At 42.3% G+C, this 15,341-nt stretch overlaps 1 protein-coding gene and 1 pseudogene across 11 annotated transcripts in view; both read left to right on the forward strand.

Moving 5' to 3' along the window:
• Positions 1-4,554: 4,554 nt before the first annotated feature.
• LOC141568973 (large ribosomal subunit protein uL1 pseudogene) lies at positions 4,555-9,325 on the forward strand (annotated as a pseudogene).
• A 657-nt stretch (positions 9,326-9,982) lies between these two features.
• RHOT1 (ras homolog family member T1) overlaps positions 9,983-15,341 on the forward strand; it is a 54,282-nt gene continuing 48,923 nt past the window's right edge. For 7 of the 11 annotated variants that reach the window (XM_088802060.1, XM_088802065.1, XM_088802064.1 and 4 more), the window contains exon 1: positions 10,030-10,270. In XM_088802060.1, the coding sequence (XP_088658186.1) occupies positions 10,195-10,270 (76 nt within the window). In that variant the 5' untranslated portion in view covers positions 10,030-10,194. Of the gene's footprint in view, positions 10,271-10,291; positions 10,660-15,341 lie in introns of those variants that run through there. The other 4 variants (XM_088802067.1, XM_088802069.1, XM_088802062.1 and 1 more) reach the window with 4 other exon arrangements.

Raw genomic sequence — 15,341 nt, forward strand, 5'->3', positions numbered from 1 at the left:
TTTTTTTTCTAAACCAACTCACTCCCCCTGCCCCACCCATTCAGCTGGTATATTTATTTCAAAAGGAAACTTAAAAAAAAATTATGTGTCTTAAATAGAGGGGTAATCGTAAATGTGTATCAAGGAAAACAAAACAATGTGACTAACTTGGTATTGTCTTTCTAAGTCTCTGAACCTAAGGCTTGCTCAGGAGGTCTCTCTCTCTCTCTCTCTCTCTCTCTCTCTCTCTCTCTCTCTCTCTCTCTCTCTCAAAAGGAGATTATCAAGAATTTAAGATTTACTGAGGCTTTCACCTTGACTTACTCAGATGGAAAGATAACAGAATTCAATTCTCAGATAACAGAAAAAGGAAAAACTAGCCCAAAAAGTCACTGTTTCTGATGTCCCCCCACCATTTATACTTAATTCTACCACTTCGGGCAACAGGATTCTAAATGATTGGTTTGGTGACATACAGAAGACTGTGTCTTCCTTCCCTGCTCAGTGAAATGGTTTCACCTTAATTTTTCAAAATAAATATGCCCTGGGGGAGAAAACTGTATGGCTTTGATCAGTGACAATCTCCAGGACACTGCATCTGGGAGTTACCCTAGGATTTTTCTCTCACCACCTTCTCTGCAGTAAGTCACCAAATTCTAACTGGATTCTGCTGTCCCAAATCATCTAACTCCAGCCCCTCCTCTTCCCTCTGCATCTACGCTCTGGTTCAGACTCTTATCACTTCTCTCCTGGATTATTTTAATTGGAGCCACTCCAATGCTAGTCAGAACCCCCTTCCCATCTAGTCTCATTCGGCTATTGTGAGCTTTCCAAAACACAGATCGGGTCATTGTTGCTCCTCTGCTTAAAACTCCGCAGGGCTCCTTGGTGCCTACAGCAGAACATTCTACTTCCTCCCTCTACTCTTACCTACCTCTAAGCACGCCCCCCCACCCCGTTTCCTGTCATCCTCCCCCTTACACCCTCCATCGGAGCCGCCCTGCTTTGTGTCCCATCATGTATCTTTGCACATTCACTTTGCTTTGTCTGGAGTGTCCTCCTCGTTGCCCAGAGAGAAGTCACCATTGAAAACAATGAGTTTAGATGAGATCAAAGCTGACATACGAGGAGCAAGTACCGTTAGGCCACTCAGGCTCAAACCATGGCCGTTTTCCTAAGCGCTTTCTGGGGATTTTTGCATTGTGGCTGGGTTATGGCATCGTGTTGCACTGGAGGTCATCTGCAAGCACAGCCCTGCAGGGAGAGGGACTGGAGAGTCACAGAAGTCAGGCTGGTTTCAGCTAGGGGTGGGGTGGGGAGGGAGGAGGTAGAGAGAGATTTAGATGATGAGATGCTAGCTCTTACGGAGGGTTTTTGAAAGGGTGGTTTGGGGACATAGACAATGATTTGGAGGATTCAGGTGAGAAGAAGGATGGATGCCTAGACAAGCTGTCTTGTCCACCACTTGCCTTCCGTGATAAATCTGTTTATTATTGTGTCCCCAACTCCTAGCAACAGAGCCTCACACGTGGTGAAAACAATAAATATTTGTTAAATGAGTTAATAAATACGATCTCCTACATTAATGTCTCACAGCATTGCTATTCTTTTAAATATTTCTATTAATTTGCTTAAAAGATATAATGGTTACATTCACTTTGACATTTCACAAGATGCTTAATAATTAATTCATAATCTTTAACACGTTTTTCTGTTCTTTGTACTCTCATCTAATATTTATGTACATCCATTAGTTTTTAATTACCCAAGTAACACATGTGCATGCTTATAAAAGTTCAAAATGGCAAAGGTATAGAGGGTAAAAGTTGCATAAATGAACATATACTTAGTGTTTATGTAGTTGTGATTGTATATATGGTTTTATATTTCTATTTTTTCACTTATTTTATAAACACTTTTCCATATCTTTAATAGTCATTAGTTTCAGTGACTGCAAAAGTTTAACTATTCCCCTGTAATTGTATGTTTTTCCATTTTAAAAATTGTTTAATGTTGCTATAAATAGAATATATATAGATATGTGTATAGTCTTTTGAGTTATTAATATTTTCTTAAAATATATTTAATTGTGATTTGTTTGCAGAGATAAATAGAAATTATAGATTTACTAGTCTATGGAATTTTTTGTTTTGCAGAAATAGCCTGCGGCCTAAAAATTTTTGACAAGCATTACTTGGTATATAAGTCAACAAAAATTTTAATGTCTCTACAGTGATTAAAAATTATATTAAGTGCGCTTTTGCCTTTCAGTGTTTACAGTTTACATGAGCAGGCTAATCAATTTGCCCTTGGAAAGATTATGCAAGTCAGCAAATGAATTCTAAATTTTAAAATGCAGCTGTTAAGGTTGATACGTAAGCAATGTGCTAAATGCTTTACCTGCATTATTTTTCACTTAAATTTTTTTGGGTGACATTGGTGAATAAACATTATATGAGTTACCATTAACTGTAGCAAGACTGTGCTCAATGCTATTTAAGCCTCATTTTAGGTTCTTTGAACTACTTCAGTATTTGTAAATGTGAGAATTCACGTTCCAGTAACTGATAAACTAAAATTTGACATACCAGTAAATTTACTCAATATTGATGTAACTCTGCAAAATTTAATAAGCAACATGTGGACTTGAATTTGGCTTTTGTAGACTAGCTTACACATCAACAAAGTTACTCTTTGCTTCTCTGTCCTAACCTATGAGGTATTGCACCAACAGAGTCCCTCCCATAGCTTTTTATTATGTAAACAGATGATTCCTTCCTTTAAGACAAAGTGAAAAAAAACCAAAGTTCCCACTCAAAGAAAAATGTTAACCCAAATTATCAAATTCTAAACTTTCAGCAGATACAACACCAGCAATAGGTTATGGGCAGCTCATTAAATCTTTTACCTAAGTAGTACACTAGAAAGTTAGTGTTGACCAAAAGAACACACAGGTTTCTCATTAAAGTTTGTTTTAATGGGTCTCAAAATTCTGTGACAGATTTTTGGTCAAGTTGTTTCCATTAAAAAGTACTGATTTTAAAAACTAATAACTTAGGGGCTGCCAGATGGCTCAGTTGGTTAGAGTGCAAGCTCTTAACAGTAAGGTTGCCGGTTCAATTCCCGCATGGGATGGTGGGCTGTGCCCCCTGCAACTAAAGATTGAAAATGGCATAATAGAGAATTGTACACCTGAAATCTATGTAATTTCACTAACAATTGTCATCCCAATAAATTTAAAAAAATAAATAAAATAAAAAACAAAGAAAATGGCAATTGGACTTGGAGCTGAGCTGCGCCCTCCACAACTAGATTGAAGGACAAAAACTTGGAGCTGATGGGCCCTGGAGAAACACACTGTTCCCCAATATTCCCCAATAAAAAATTTAAAAAATTGCAACAATTAAAAAGCAAAAACAAAAAAAACTAATAAAAGCTGCCACCAAAACAACCAAATGGTCCACAAAACATTCTCCTTTCTTTCTGAAGGTTTTGATGAGTTGTAATCAGTAACCAGTCTTTTACTATTAAACTTAAAAGTCCAATTAAGACATATAGTTCTGAGACCATTCTTCCATCACTAATTAAGACTGGGGAGGCAGGTATTGGGGATACTATTTATTTAGCCTTTTGAGCTTTTGGGGCAGACTGGGTGACCTTGCCACCTCCAGCTGCTTTGTCATCTGTTGCTTTGATGACACCCACAGCAACTGTCTGTCTCATGTCACAAACAGCAGAACGGCCCAGAGGAGGGTAATCAGAGAAGCTCTCAACACACATGGGCTTTCCAGGAACAATATCAACGATGGCAGCATGATCAGATTTCAAAAACTTTGGGCCATTTTCCAACTTTTCCCCAGAATGACGATCAATACTCTTCAGCTTAGTAAATTTGCAAGCAATGTGAGCTGTGTGACAATTGAGCACAGGTGCATATCTGGCACTGCTTTGGCCTGGATGGTTCAGGATAATCACTGAGCCGTGAAGCCAGCCGCCTCCATTGGTGGGTCATTTTTGCTGTCACCAGCCACATTGCCACATTGAACATCTTTGACAGACACATTCTTGACATTGAAGCCCACATTGTCCCCAGGAAGAGCTTCCCTCAAAACTTCATAGTGCATTTCAACAGACTGCACTTTAGTTGTAACATCGACTGGAGCAAAGGTGACCACTGTGCCGGGTCTGAGAACACCAGTCTCCACTCGGCCCACAGAGACTGTTCCAATACCACCAATTTTGTAGATACAAAGGCTTGTCAGTTGGATGAGTTGGTGGCAGGATGCAATCCAGAGCTTCAAGCAGCGTGGTTCCTCTGGCATTGCTATCTTTCGGGTGAATTTCCATTCCATGAACCACGGCATGTTAGCACTTGGCTCCAGCATGTTGTCACCACTCCAACCAGAAATTGGCACAAATGCTATTGTGTCAGGGTTGTATCCAATTTTCTTAATGTAGGTGCTGGCTTCTTTAATGATTTCCTCGTTATCTCTTCTGGCTGTAAGGTGGCTCAGTGAAATCCATTTTGTTAACACCAACAATTAGTGTCACACCCAGTGTGTAAGCCAGAAGGGCATGCTCACGGATCTGCCCATCCTTGGATGTACCTGCTTCAAATTCACCAACACCAGCAGCAACAATCAGAACAGCACCGTCAGCCTGAGATGTGCCTGCAATCATGTTTTTTATAAAGTCTCCATGTCCTGGGGCATCAATGATGGTCACATATCCCTTGCTGGTCTCAGATTTCCACGGGGAGATACCAGTGGTGATCCCACACTCACGTTCAGCTTACAGTTCATCCAAGACCCAGGCATACTCGAAGGAGCCCTTTCCCATCTTAGCAACCTCTTTCTCAGATTTTTCAGTGGTCCTTTTGTCGATCCCACCACATCTGGTAGGTCAGATACCAGTAGTGGTCGACTTGTAGAATCTACGTGTCCAATGATGATGTTGATATGAGTCTTTTCCTTTCCCATTTTGGGTTAAATTTAACGGTGGTTTTCACTACACCTGTGTTCTGGCAGCAAACCCATTGCAAAAAAAATGAAATCATGTCGTTCTTGTCCTTTTCTGTCTGACTTATTTTGCTTAGCATGATACTCTCGAGATCCATCCAAGTTTTCGCAAATGTACCGGCATGATTTTATTTAATTCTGAAAAGAGTCCTACGAGATAGCTCCATTTTGCCAATGAGGTTAAGGTTTTTCAGAGGAATTAGGTAACTTGCCCAGTGTTGAACAGCTGGTAAAGTACTGGAGATGAAATGTAGACTCCAGAGCCTGTGCTCTTAACCATTGCATAGGGAATTCAGGCCATGGTGGGGAAGGATAGTCTGAGAGCTTCTCAATATCAATTATCTTTTAATTGAGGGTTTGTTTTACAACCTGAATCTGAAAGGAGCTTGAGAAAATTAAAACAAAACTGGATGCAACCTCATCAACAGAGGAGGATCTTGTCTGGAAAATTTTCCTTTCAACAGGTTAGTTATAATCAAATGCCTTTTAATAAGTAATTGTGCTGAGTGATGTACCTTGCAGCCAAATCAAGCAAACAGTATCTGTGTCCTCTAGAGACTAATCCATGTGACTATGCAGAGGACATGGATGTTTGAACCAAGAACAAATGTATTAAAAGGCAAGATAAAACAGTTACCCTGTATCAAAGCACTGGACTTTTCTGCTCCACCAGAGTGGGCTTGTCAGGAAAAGGAAATCTTTCTGGAAGGAAAGGGAGAAAAATGTGAAGCATGGGTAGATGATGGATGCTGTTTGGGTTTAACTTGAGAGACTAAAAAATAGATGGGTCTGAAGGGTGGGACTGATGCCAGCCCAAGTCTAATTTGGCCTCCTGCCCAGGACTCTGTCTAACTCACCAATCAGGGGCCAGTCTCTTGTTCCACCCAGTGTCATTCATTTAACATACTCATATTTTCTACCTAGCAGGCCTGCCCACTGGCACTGGGTGTTCCACTGTCCTGAGACTCAGAGAGAGGCTATGTTGCAAATCCCTCCTTTGATAGGCATAAAAGATGAATCCTCTTGTCTCCTGGCAAAAGTACTTTGTTTAGGCCTCCCTATGTCCCCTGCACAGTTGAGGAGACATGAAGCCTGCCTTTTGATGGTAGAGCTCCTTCCTAGCCGCATTCCAGAGGAAAATTCCACCAGTGCCTTTTAGATACCAATCTGTCCTCTTGGCTTTATCCAATCTCCTTAGTATACAATAATCAATCTGTAATATCACAACAGTAAATTCCACTGCCAACAACTCCATTCTCTGGCTTATGCTTTGCGGCAGTGTGTGTCATCGTGTGACTCTATTCTTAGGCTCAGAGATATGTACAGAAGTCACTTCCCTCACAATTTATTATATTTATCCAACACTTATATATCACTGACCATGTACCAAACACTATTTCCTATTATATTCACTCAATTAGTCTTCATAATAATTCCATGAGGTGTTATTCCCATTTGGCAGCTGAGGCTATGGAGAAGTTACATAATTTACCCGATGATGTACAGCTAGGAATTGGCAAAGCAGGTTCAGACGTAGGCAGGCAGATTTCCACAGTCTTTGCTCTTAACCATGGAGCTGTGTGGTCTCCAGGAGAACTTCAGAGTGACTCCTGATGTCTGTTATCATAGGAGGATGGTATAAAGCTCAAGGCAAGACAGGAGGTTAGAGCTTCACAAATGGAGTGGATCAGTAGGTGGAGATGGGCTGTAAAAAGAAACTTACATCGCCTGAGAGGCACGTTGTGGCATGTCAGATGCCCCCCTTCACTATGGTGAGTGTTGGCCTCTACTAAACCATTCGTTGTTGCCTACTGTAAGTGCTTGCTGATTTTCTGATTTCTGCAGCCCTTGAGTCCGGATTTCTAAGTTTTATTTACAAAGGAGTTCACAATATTATCTCTGCAGTCTCCCCAGCTCCCAAATAAACTCTTCTTCCTAGTCCCCTGCCTTCCAGACATTTCCCACGCCAAAGCCTTTACCCAGCACACATGCACACCACCACGAAGACCTGTCTCTCTCACCCTCGTGAAGAAGCCCCGTGGAATTAATATTGTCATCCGCTGCCAATGCTGATGCAAAGCTCTAGTGTTGCTTGGAGTGAGCAGTGTCCTAAAGAGTTTGCTCCCCTGTAAAGGGCCCTTGTCCTTTGTGATATGATATTTGTGTTAATTCATTTTTTTAAGGAAAAGCTTTTTCACATACATTATTTCATGGGATCCTCCAAACAACTCCATGAGGTAGAAGGCTGGGAAGAGATTAAAGACTTCATTTGGTAGAGAGGAAACTGAGGCACAGAGGGGTAATGTGACTTGATCAGAGTCACATGCTGGGATGGCAGAGCCAGGGTTCATTCTCAGCAGTACTGCCTGGCAACTCATGGTATCCCTGTGGGCCTTGTTTTGCTTACCTACAGAGTAATGGGGTTCTAACAGGTGCTCTGTAAGGGTGCTTCCAACTCAAACATTTTGTAACACTAAAATTGGAGGAATACTTTTCCCTGAAAGATCAGGTAATCAATCTTCCTGAATTTTACATTTCCATACATCTTATTTTCATCCATCCTGGAATATGTCTTCATTATCTCCCAGTGAGGAAGGAGTGTGTCTTTCCTCTCCCCCTCCTTATAGCACGAGAGAGTGTTTCTGGGAAGAGCTTCCTCTCCGATGCTTGTTAGGGATATCATGTAACAAAGATGGTGAAATGCTGTTGTAAACATAAAAACGTATTTACCTCAATACCTGCAGATTACAACTTTTCAGTGAACTTGATAACAATGATAGATGAGATCAGTAGAGCAAGTAAAATGAGTCTGGCACTGTACCAAATGCTTAACATGTATTATTTATTTTTCACAACCACCTGCAGAAGTAGGTATTCCCATCATTACAGCCATTTACAGAAGGGGACGGGCTTGGAGAAGTAAAAGAACCCCCTCAAGATCACATAACTATTAGGTGATGGACTCTGGATTCAAACTCAGGCAATTTGTCAGTAGCTCTTTTTATTTTTTATTGGGGAATATTGGGGAACAGTGTATTTCTCCAGGGCCCATCAGCTCCAAGTCAAATCGTAGTCCTTCAATCTTGTTGTGGAGGGCACAGCTCAGCTCCAAGTCCAGTCACCATTTTCAATCTTTAGTTGCAGGGGGCGCAGCCCACCATCCCATGCAGGAATTGAACCCACAACCTTGTTGAGAGCTCGCGCTCTAACCAACTGAGCCATCGGGCTGCCCCTGTCAGTAGCTCTTAACCTGCTGCATTAGACCACATGGCTTCTCCTAGGAGAAGGAGGGATTGGTGTTATGCACATTTTATTTTCTTTCAACTTATTATGTAATATTTAAGATAGAAAAAAACGCACATTATGCACAGTGTTTCCTCGTTCTATCTATCTATCTATCTGTCTGTCTGTCTGTCTGTCTGCCTGTCTATCTATCTACCTACCTATCATCTATCATCTCACTGTACCAAGCACTGTTCCAGCATTAGGGATGTAGCAACAAATTCCACCAGGTGGAAGGTGTCAGGAGGAAATTAAGGCAATGTTAGAAAAACCAGTAAGAGACTTTTTATCCAGGGGCACCTATGTGTCCAGCAGTACGCTGGGTAAGCCTGAATAATGAGAAATATCAGGCTCTTTCCCAGTTTTTGCAGTGGGAGGCAACACGGGCAGCAAAGTCTCCGGGGACACTTGTCTAGGAAGCGGTGAGGGAAGTTCTGCAGGAAACCAGCGCAAGCACCGGAAGTTTTGGAGATGGTGGGGCTGCCAATCAGCTTGAAGGACTATGATCCTCAGAAGGACAAATGCTTCTCGGGCACCGTCAGGCTTAAATCCACTCCCCACCCCCAGTTCTCCGTATGTGTTCTGGGGCCCAGCAGCACTGTGACGAGGCCCAGGCTGTGGATGTCCCCCACGGGGACATTGAGGCACCGCAGAAACTCGACAAGGATAAGAAACTGGTCAAAAAGCTGGCCAAGAAATATGAAGCCTTTTTGGTTTCAGAGTCGCTGGGCAAGCAGATCCCCCGAGCCCTGGGCCCAGGCGTGAAGCAGCCTGGTGAGTTCCCTTCCTTGTCCACTCATAAGAAGAACGTGGTGGACAAAGTCGATGAAGTGAAATCCACCATCAAGTTCCAGATGAAGAAGGTGTTGTGTCTGGCGGTGGCTGTTGGCCACGTGGCAATGACAGATGGTGAGCTTGTGTACAACATCCACGTAGCCGTCAATTTCCTGGTGTCATTGCTGGAAAAGCACTGGCAGAATGTCCCTGCTTTCTATGTCAAGAGCACCGTGGGAAAGCCCCAGTGCCGGTACGAAGCCAGAGCTTGATAAACCATAGTGCTACCATTCAAACATAAAAAGAGAAATATCAGAAGACCCTACCTAAAGTAAACCACGGCAAGTCACTTAGTCTGGCTTAGAAATGAAATTTGGCTTAGACCAGGGGAGTAATTTATTTCGGCTACAAAGAAACGAACCTTTTTACACAGACAGCATAAAAACGAATCCTATTTGTATATTGTAAGCATCACAGGCGAAAATCAGCGAGGGAGGCAGGCTTTGGGGAGTGGAAAGGGCTCGATCCTGGGAGACATCCTTTACTCAATCAAGCATTACTTGAGGGCAATGCACAATAGGGTGGGGATACTACTGAAAGCCAAGTAGACAGGTCGCTGTCCTCCTGGAGCTTGTAGGCCGGTGAGAATATTCCCTCCTTGAGTCACTGCGAACCTCTAGCTAAGTGACTGTGGACAATTAGGAATTTCTTCTGCCCCTATTTTGTAAAATAAATGGGGTCAGACTAGCAAATCTGCCACTTAAATTCCTAGCTTAACCCTTAACGATGGCGGTTGTGCCCAGAGGAGGGTGGATAAGACTCCACCGCTCTGCGGTGCTGCGAGCCTGGCGGCAGGGGCGCTACTGAAGCCCGGAGAGCGTTCGCGTTCTGAAAGCGCTTGTCCCTCGCGGCGCCCCGTCGACCCGCCGCCGCCGCCGCCGCCGCCGCCGCTGGCGGAGCCGGAGGAGGCGGAGCTGGCGCTGTCCCGGCTCTGGAGCGGGGTTGCAGCCGAGGAGGCGGCGCGGCGGGCCCGGGTGACCAAGGCTTGGGCGGGGCGGCGGGAGAGGCTGGCCGGCAGCGCCGGCAGCGCGGGGAGAGCGGCGCCTCGGGGTGGGCGCTCCCGGCGAGAGGAGTCCGCTCCATGCGTGCGGGCCGACCCCGGCCCCTGCGAGCCGTCGACATGAAGAAAGACGTGCGGATCCTGCTGGTGGGAGAACGTGAGTCCGCGCACCGGGGCTGGCCGCGGCCACCGCAGACCCTGCCGCCCCTGCCCCTGCCGTCCCGGGCCTGCGCGCCCGTCGCCGCCCCGGTCTCTTGCATCCGCATCCCCGGTGCTCCCAGCCCCTTCACTCTGCCCTTTCGGCTGTCTGCGGGCGGCCCTCAACCTCTTACCTCACCTGGGCCTTCCTGAGACCTCCCTCCCCTGTCCCCCAGTCGTCCTCCCAAGCCATGTCCCCATTAGCCTCTGACAGCCCGGCCTCATCCCTCCGAAAGTCCTCTCCTTTTCCTCTTCTAATCCTTCCCTCCTGGGCCTCAGCGTTTCCGAGGCCGCCGCCTTTCAGATCCTCTCGTCTTCCGTGGAGATTCCCTTGTCACTGCCAGGCAGGTGCTGAAATAGACTGACCAATTGGGATGTCGTGAGCCGGCGCGGGGACGCTGGGGGAGGGGTGCAGAACTCTTCGACTTGTGGGCAAGGTCAGGTTTCTGTTTTTTTGCGTTCCCAGCCTTCTCTTGCTCTAAGCATTGACATGGTGAAGGTATGGAACGTTTTTAGCGATATTTGTGCTTTGCATTGGATTGACTCCTGATGCACGCGGTATTGCCTCAAAATTTTACGCTCAACTTCAAGTTACTCAAGTGCTCAATGAATGAATAATTAGTTGAGAGAATTATTGTTTCCCTAAAGCCTAATTCCCTCCCCTTTTTAAACATCCACAGCTATTCGGTTTGGAATAAATTTGAGACCCAACAGACACACAGACACATGAGACCCCTAGAGATTCTTTGATTTCACCTTTTGAAGATAAAAGAGAAATGCCTTCTTCTCTTCACTGACTTGGGGACAGAACTTGAGGGACTTCTTGCTATCACTGTGCAAGTTACATGACTGGGTTGGTAGGACTAAACTAGGAAAGTGGGCTGCTGAGGACTGGCTTATTTGTTTTCCAGTACATTAGTTACTGCTCTGCCATTGCTGTTTTGAAACATTCTGTTCTAAACCCCATTCCATTCTAGAGAAGCCCCTCCAGGTCACTGAGTAGTGAACTCCCAAAGAAGAAAGCTAACACGTTTTTACCCTCTTCTATAGTACTATTTGGTGTTCGTTGAAATCTCTGTTCACCTGCTCTTTGGAGAAATCTTCCTTTAGAATCAGAAGTCAGAAGTAAACTTAACCAGACCCAGTTTACGTTTTGATTTGCAGTTGTGAATTTTAGTCTTTATTTATAACTACATATATATATCTGTAGCTATGTCTTAATCTGTGTTTTGCAAGGACTTCCTTGACAAAGTTCACGAAGGTGTTACTTAACATGATTCATGCTGATGCATTTGGAAAAACAAGGGAAGGAAAGTGAGTAGGTGATCTGCTTAAACCAGGGGTGTCCACACTTTTTTCAACGTTTTTTACCAAGGGCCACATGCAGTAAAATACACAAACAGCCGGGCCACTCACTTGAGGTGAAGTATGTATTGCCTCACCTGGTTTATTTAAGTAAACTAAATATATTTTTGGGATTTGCTGCGGGCCAATTAACAATGGGTCGCGGGCCGCAGTTTGGACACCCCTGGCTTAAACTGATCCTTAACTGTATCATAAAATAGTTTTACAGTATAATAATTTTTAATACTAATTTTTTTAAAAAACAAAAAGCTTATGTTTTTTTAATTAGTTTTGAATATAGAAAGCAATTACATATAATTATTAGTCTGTAAAACACCTAATAGAAATGCTATACATATATAAAATATATTGTCAGCCTTAGAACATTTAAGGTAAAATGTTAACAGTATTATTTATTTAGAAATACATAAAAGAATATTTTCTAACATTAAATATTTGTTAGAAAACTTATAAGCTATGTTCTGCAGAAATGAAATCGAATAAGAGAGTTGATAAAAGTGTGCATGCAAGAGATTTTTAATCATAGGGAGAAACTTGATACAAGAGAAAACCTTAGGTTTTGAGGCAGGTATTTTTATTAAAAAGGGTGGTACCAAAAGCTTTAGGCCAGCTGCCATATATATAACTTCTTTTCACAATTAAAAATATTAGAGGTTGTAAGGGGTGTAAATATCTAACTATTACATTGCTTTGTACACCTGAAGCTAGTAAAAAAATTAATATATTAGAGGTATACTTATTTAAAATATGTAATTTTAATTAAAGGATGTAATTTAATTAGTTACATTAAATTATATTTAATTAGTTATATTTTGGGGGGGAAGTGTTTGAAGTATTACTTTTTGAGATTTAATGTGCATATTTGACAGCTGTTAGCCTAGCTTGTAGCCCTTCAAATGCTAGGTAAACGTGTGATCAAGTCTGTTTTAATACTGGTCTGATACACGAATTTATCAGGAAAACCACTTTTTTAGGAAAAAGTGGTAGTAATTCAGTTGTAGTTTTAAGATGTTAACTAAGGGGAATGGGGGGGAAAAGCAAAGAAAAAGGAGCATCATCTCTGGTATTATAGTAAAGCCTGGTCCTTCTTTATCACTTCTGCGCATTTTATTGCTGTTAGTGTCTGTGCCTAAACCGCACAGCAGCAGCTGCATTCACTGAAGCTCTGAAATAGTTACGATGGTTTCAACATTCTGTTGGCTAAACTTATACTGTACTCTGAAGGTGCAGTGGATCTTTTCTTGGCCCATCCAGAATCTGAATTCTGTCCAGGCTTCACTGCTAACTAATTGCTTAATATCTGTTTAGTGCTTAGATCAGAGGAGTTTGTCTGTACATTTTAAGGTATTTGTTAAGGCAGAGAAAGCCAAAGTGTTTTAAATATCTGTACCTTATCTTAATTATTGAACATATTGAATACCATTCAGACCAAAACAGAAGTCTATTACCATTCTTTAAACAAAACAAAGTTTTGAAAATCTTTAAAAATGCGACCACACAAAACTTAGTTCTTCAGGTTATAGCTTTTCATGGTCAGATTCACTGGCCAGAATTTGTATTTAACTAGATTTGTATTGGTATGCTTAACAAATGTTCTTGTTACAATAAAATTAGCACGAGCTTTACTACCTTTTTTATCTGAATCCTGTAACTACCTTAAAAGTTCACAGGATCGTTTTCGTTTAGTGAGGTCTTGTTTTTAAATTAAAGTGAGGTATATAGTTGTTTTCTGCTGGTCAGATTCACTAAGAAAGTGGATCTGTCATCCTCTTTTAAGTGAATCTGGCAGCTCTTACCCGATTTGTCTAACTCTGACTAGTTTATCAGTGGAGCCTCTGCCCGACAAGTTCAGGCTTTAACTGACACGGTCTAGACTTTTGTAATACCTCCTTAGTTGGTCTCCCTGCTTCTAATTTCATTCATTTGCCATGTAGCAGACAGAGTCATCTTTAAAAATGTCTCAGATTTTGTTACCCATTTTTAAAATTCGCTGATGATTTCTCCTTTCATTTTAGAATAAAGTCCAAACTTTTTAATGCAAGCTTACAATGTCCTTCACTATCTGGCCCTTGCTTTCTCTTACATTACTTTTCTCCTTCACTGCTTTCTCTGCGAGAAGGCCCTGACTCAGGCTTTATCCCCTCTCCTCTGCATATTTGTTCTTGGTTTTTTTGTTGTTGTTGTTACTCAGGCTAGAAAGCAAGCTTCGTGAGGGCAGGGGATTTGTCTTGTTTATTGCTCTATCCCCAGAGCCTAGTATAGGCCTGGCACAAAGTAGACACTCAAATAGTTGTTGAACGAAAGAATGAGTTCGAGCTAGTTCATTTTATTTAGACTTCCCTTGTTTTCCAAACCACTCCTTTCAGTCATAAAAATCCAATCATTTCCCTTTCTTAAATTCAGTCGGATGTGGTTATTGTTAGGATTTGAAGGGGCAGCATTCATCCAATTTCTTGTTCATGTTCCTCAGCTTTATTTTGTCTGGGAGAGTCCTATATTCTGGCAATAAGGTAGACCAGCAACTTTCAATGACATTGCCATGTCTATTCCACATCTTGGCTGCCAGGAATTATAGTCCTTGCCAAAAGAGGTCAACTTCTCCTTGCAACACCAGAGGTCATCTTAGAGATTTGAAGGGGTTGGGGAAAGATTTTTCAGGTGTAAGCTAGGGATAAGAGCCAAAGACACTTCAGGAATAAGCTAGCAGTTAGAAAAAAAACTTTCTATGGTCCTTTTGAAGCCATATTGCTCTCCATTCTGGTCTTTGTTAGAATGATATCTGAAGATGAAACTGTTCAGTTTTAATTATACTGTGTTTCGTACCTGGGTGTCGTCTATGGCCAAGGATGTTCAAGCATCCTTGGCCATAAACATTCCCTCCTACATAGTCTATTCATATAGAGAGTGTATTCTACATCCTCTTCACATACGTATTAAGACTTGTTCTCCACGGTCTCCTTTGTTCCTCTGACACCACTTGGGCACTGGTGTGGATCTGGTATGAGAGGGATAAACCACAGCATTAGTCCTTCTGTAACCCGCGTCGTCTGCGTATGGTCAACACAGTTTTCCTTTGGAACAATGCTCAGCTAGTTCCTCAAATGCTAAAGTTTTCCAGTTAAAAAAATAATTCCCTATCACCTTCCTCCTCCCTGTGTATTCTAATTACAATGACTTTGGAAGAGCCAACAAGGCTTCTTAATAAAACGCTGATAACAATGAGAAGTAGGTCCCTTTGAAGCACGTAGTGTTTCTTATCAAGAAAAAGAGCCAATATGGCCAGTAGGGCGGTGATTAGAACCAGACAGTGTTATTTCCGCTTCGTGAATATTAGGAATTCGCTGTCTTTAGAACTAGATGTTCAAAAGATGTGATGAAAAGACAAAGAAATTTTTAGCCTGTATAAATCTAGATAATTTGTTCTGTAGTGATGAATTATGTTTCCTGTCGATGACCTACTTCGAAGCATGGAGTCTCAGACAGAAAGAACTATGGCATGTTGTGTTGAACTGAATCAGAAGGCCTTCTCTCCTTGGGGATTGTTGTGGCCGTGCTTTTTAGTTTTATAGATCACTTCAGTATTCTCGGGCAAAATAGAGGAAAGAGAGACTGTCAGATGGCTGGCTAACAAACGATAATATTTTTGTCCTCCATAATAATTAATA

The sequence above is a fragment of the Rhinolophus sinicus genome, chromosome 12 (genome assembly GCF_057876585.1).
Source record: "Rhinolophus sinicus isolate RSI-liver-muscle chromosome 12, RSI-T2T, whole genome shotgun sequence".
NCBI classification, from domain to species: Eukaryota; Metazoa; Chordata; class Mammalia; order Chiroptera; family Rhinolophidae; genus Rhinolophus; species Rhinolophus sinicus.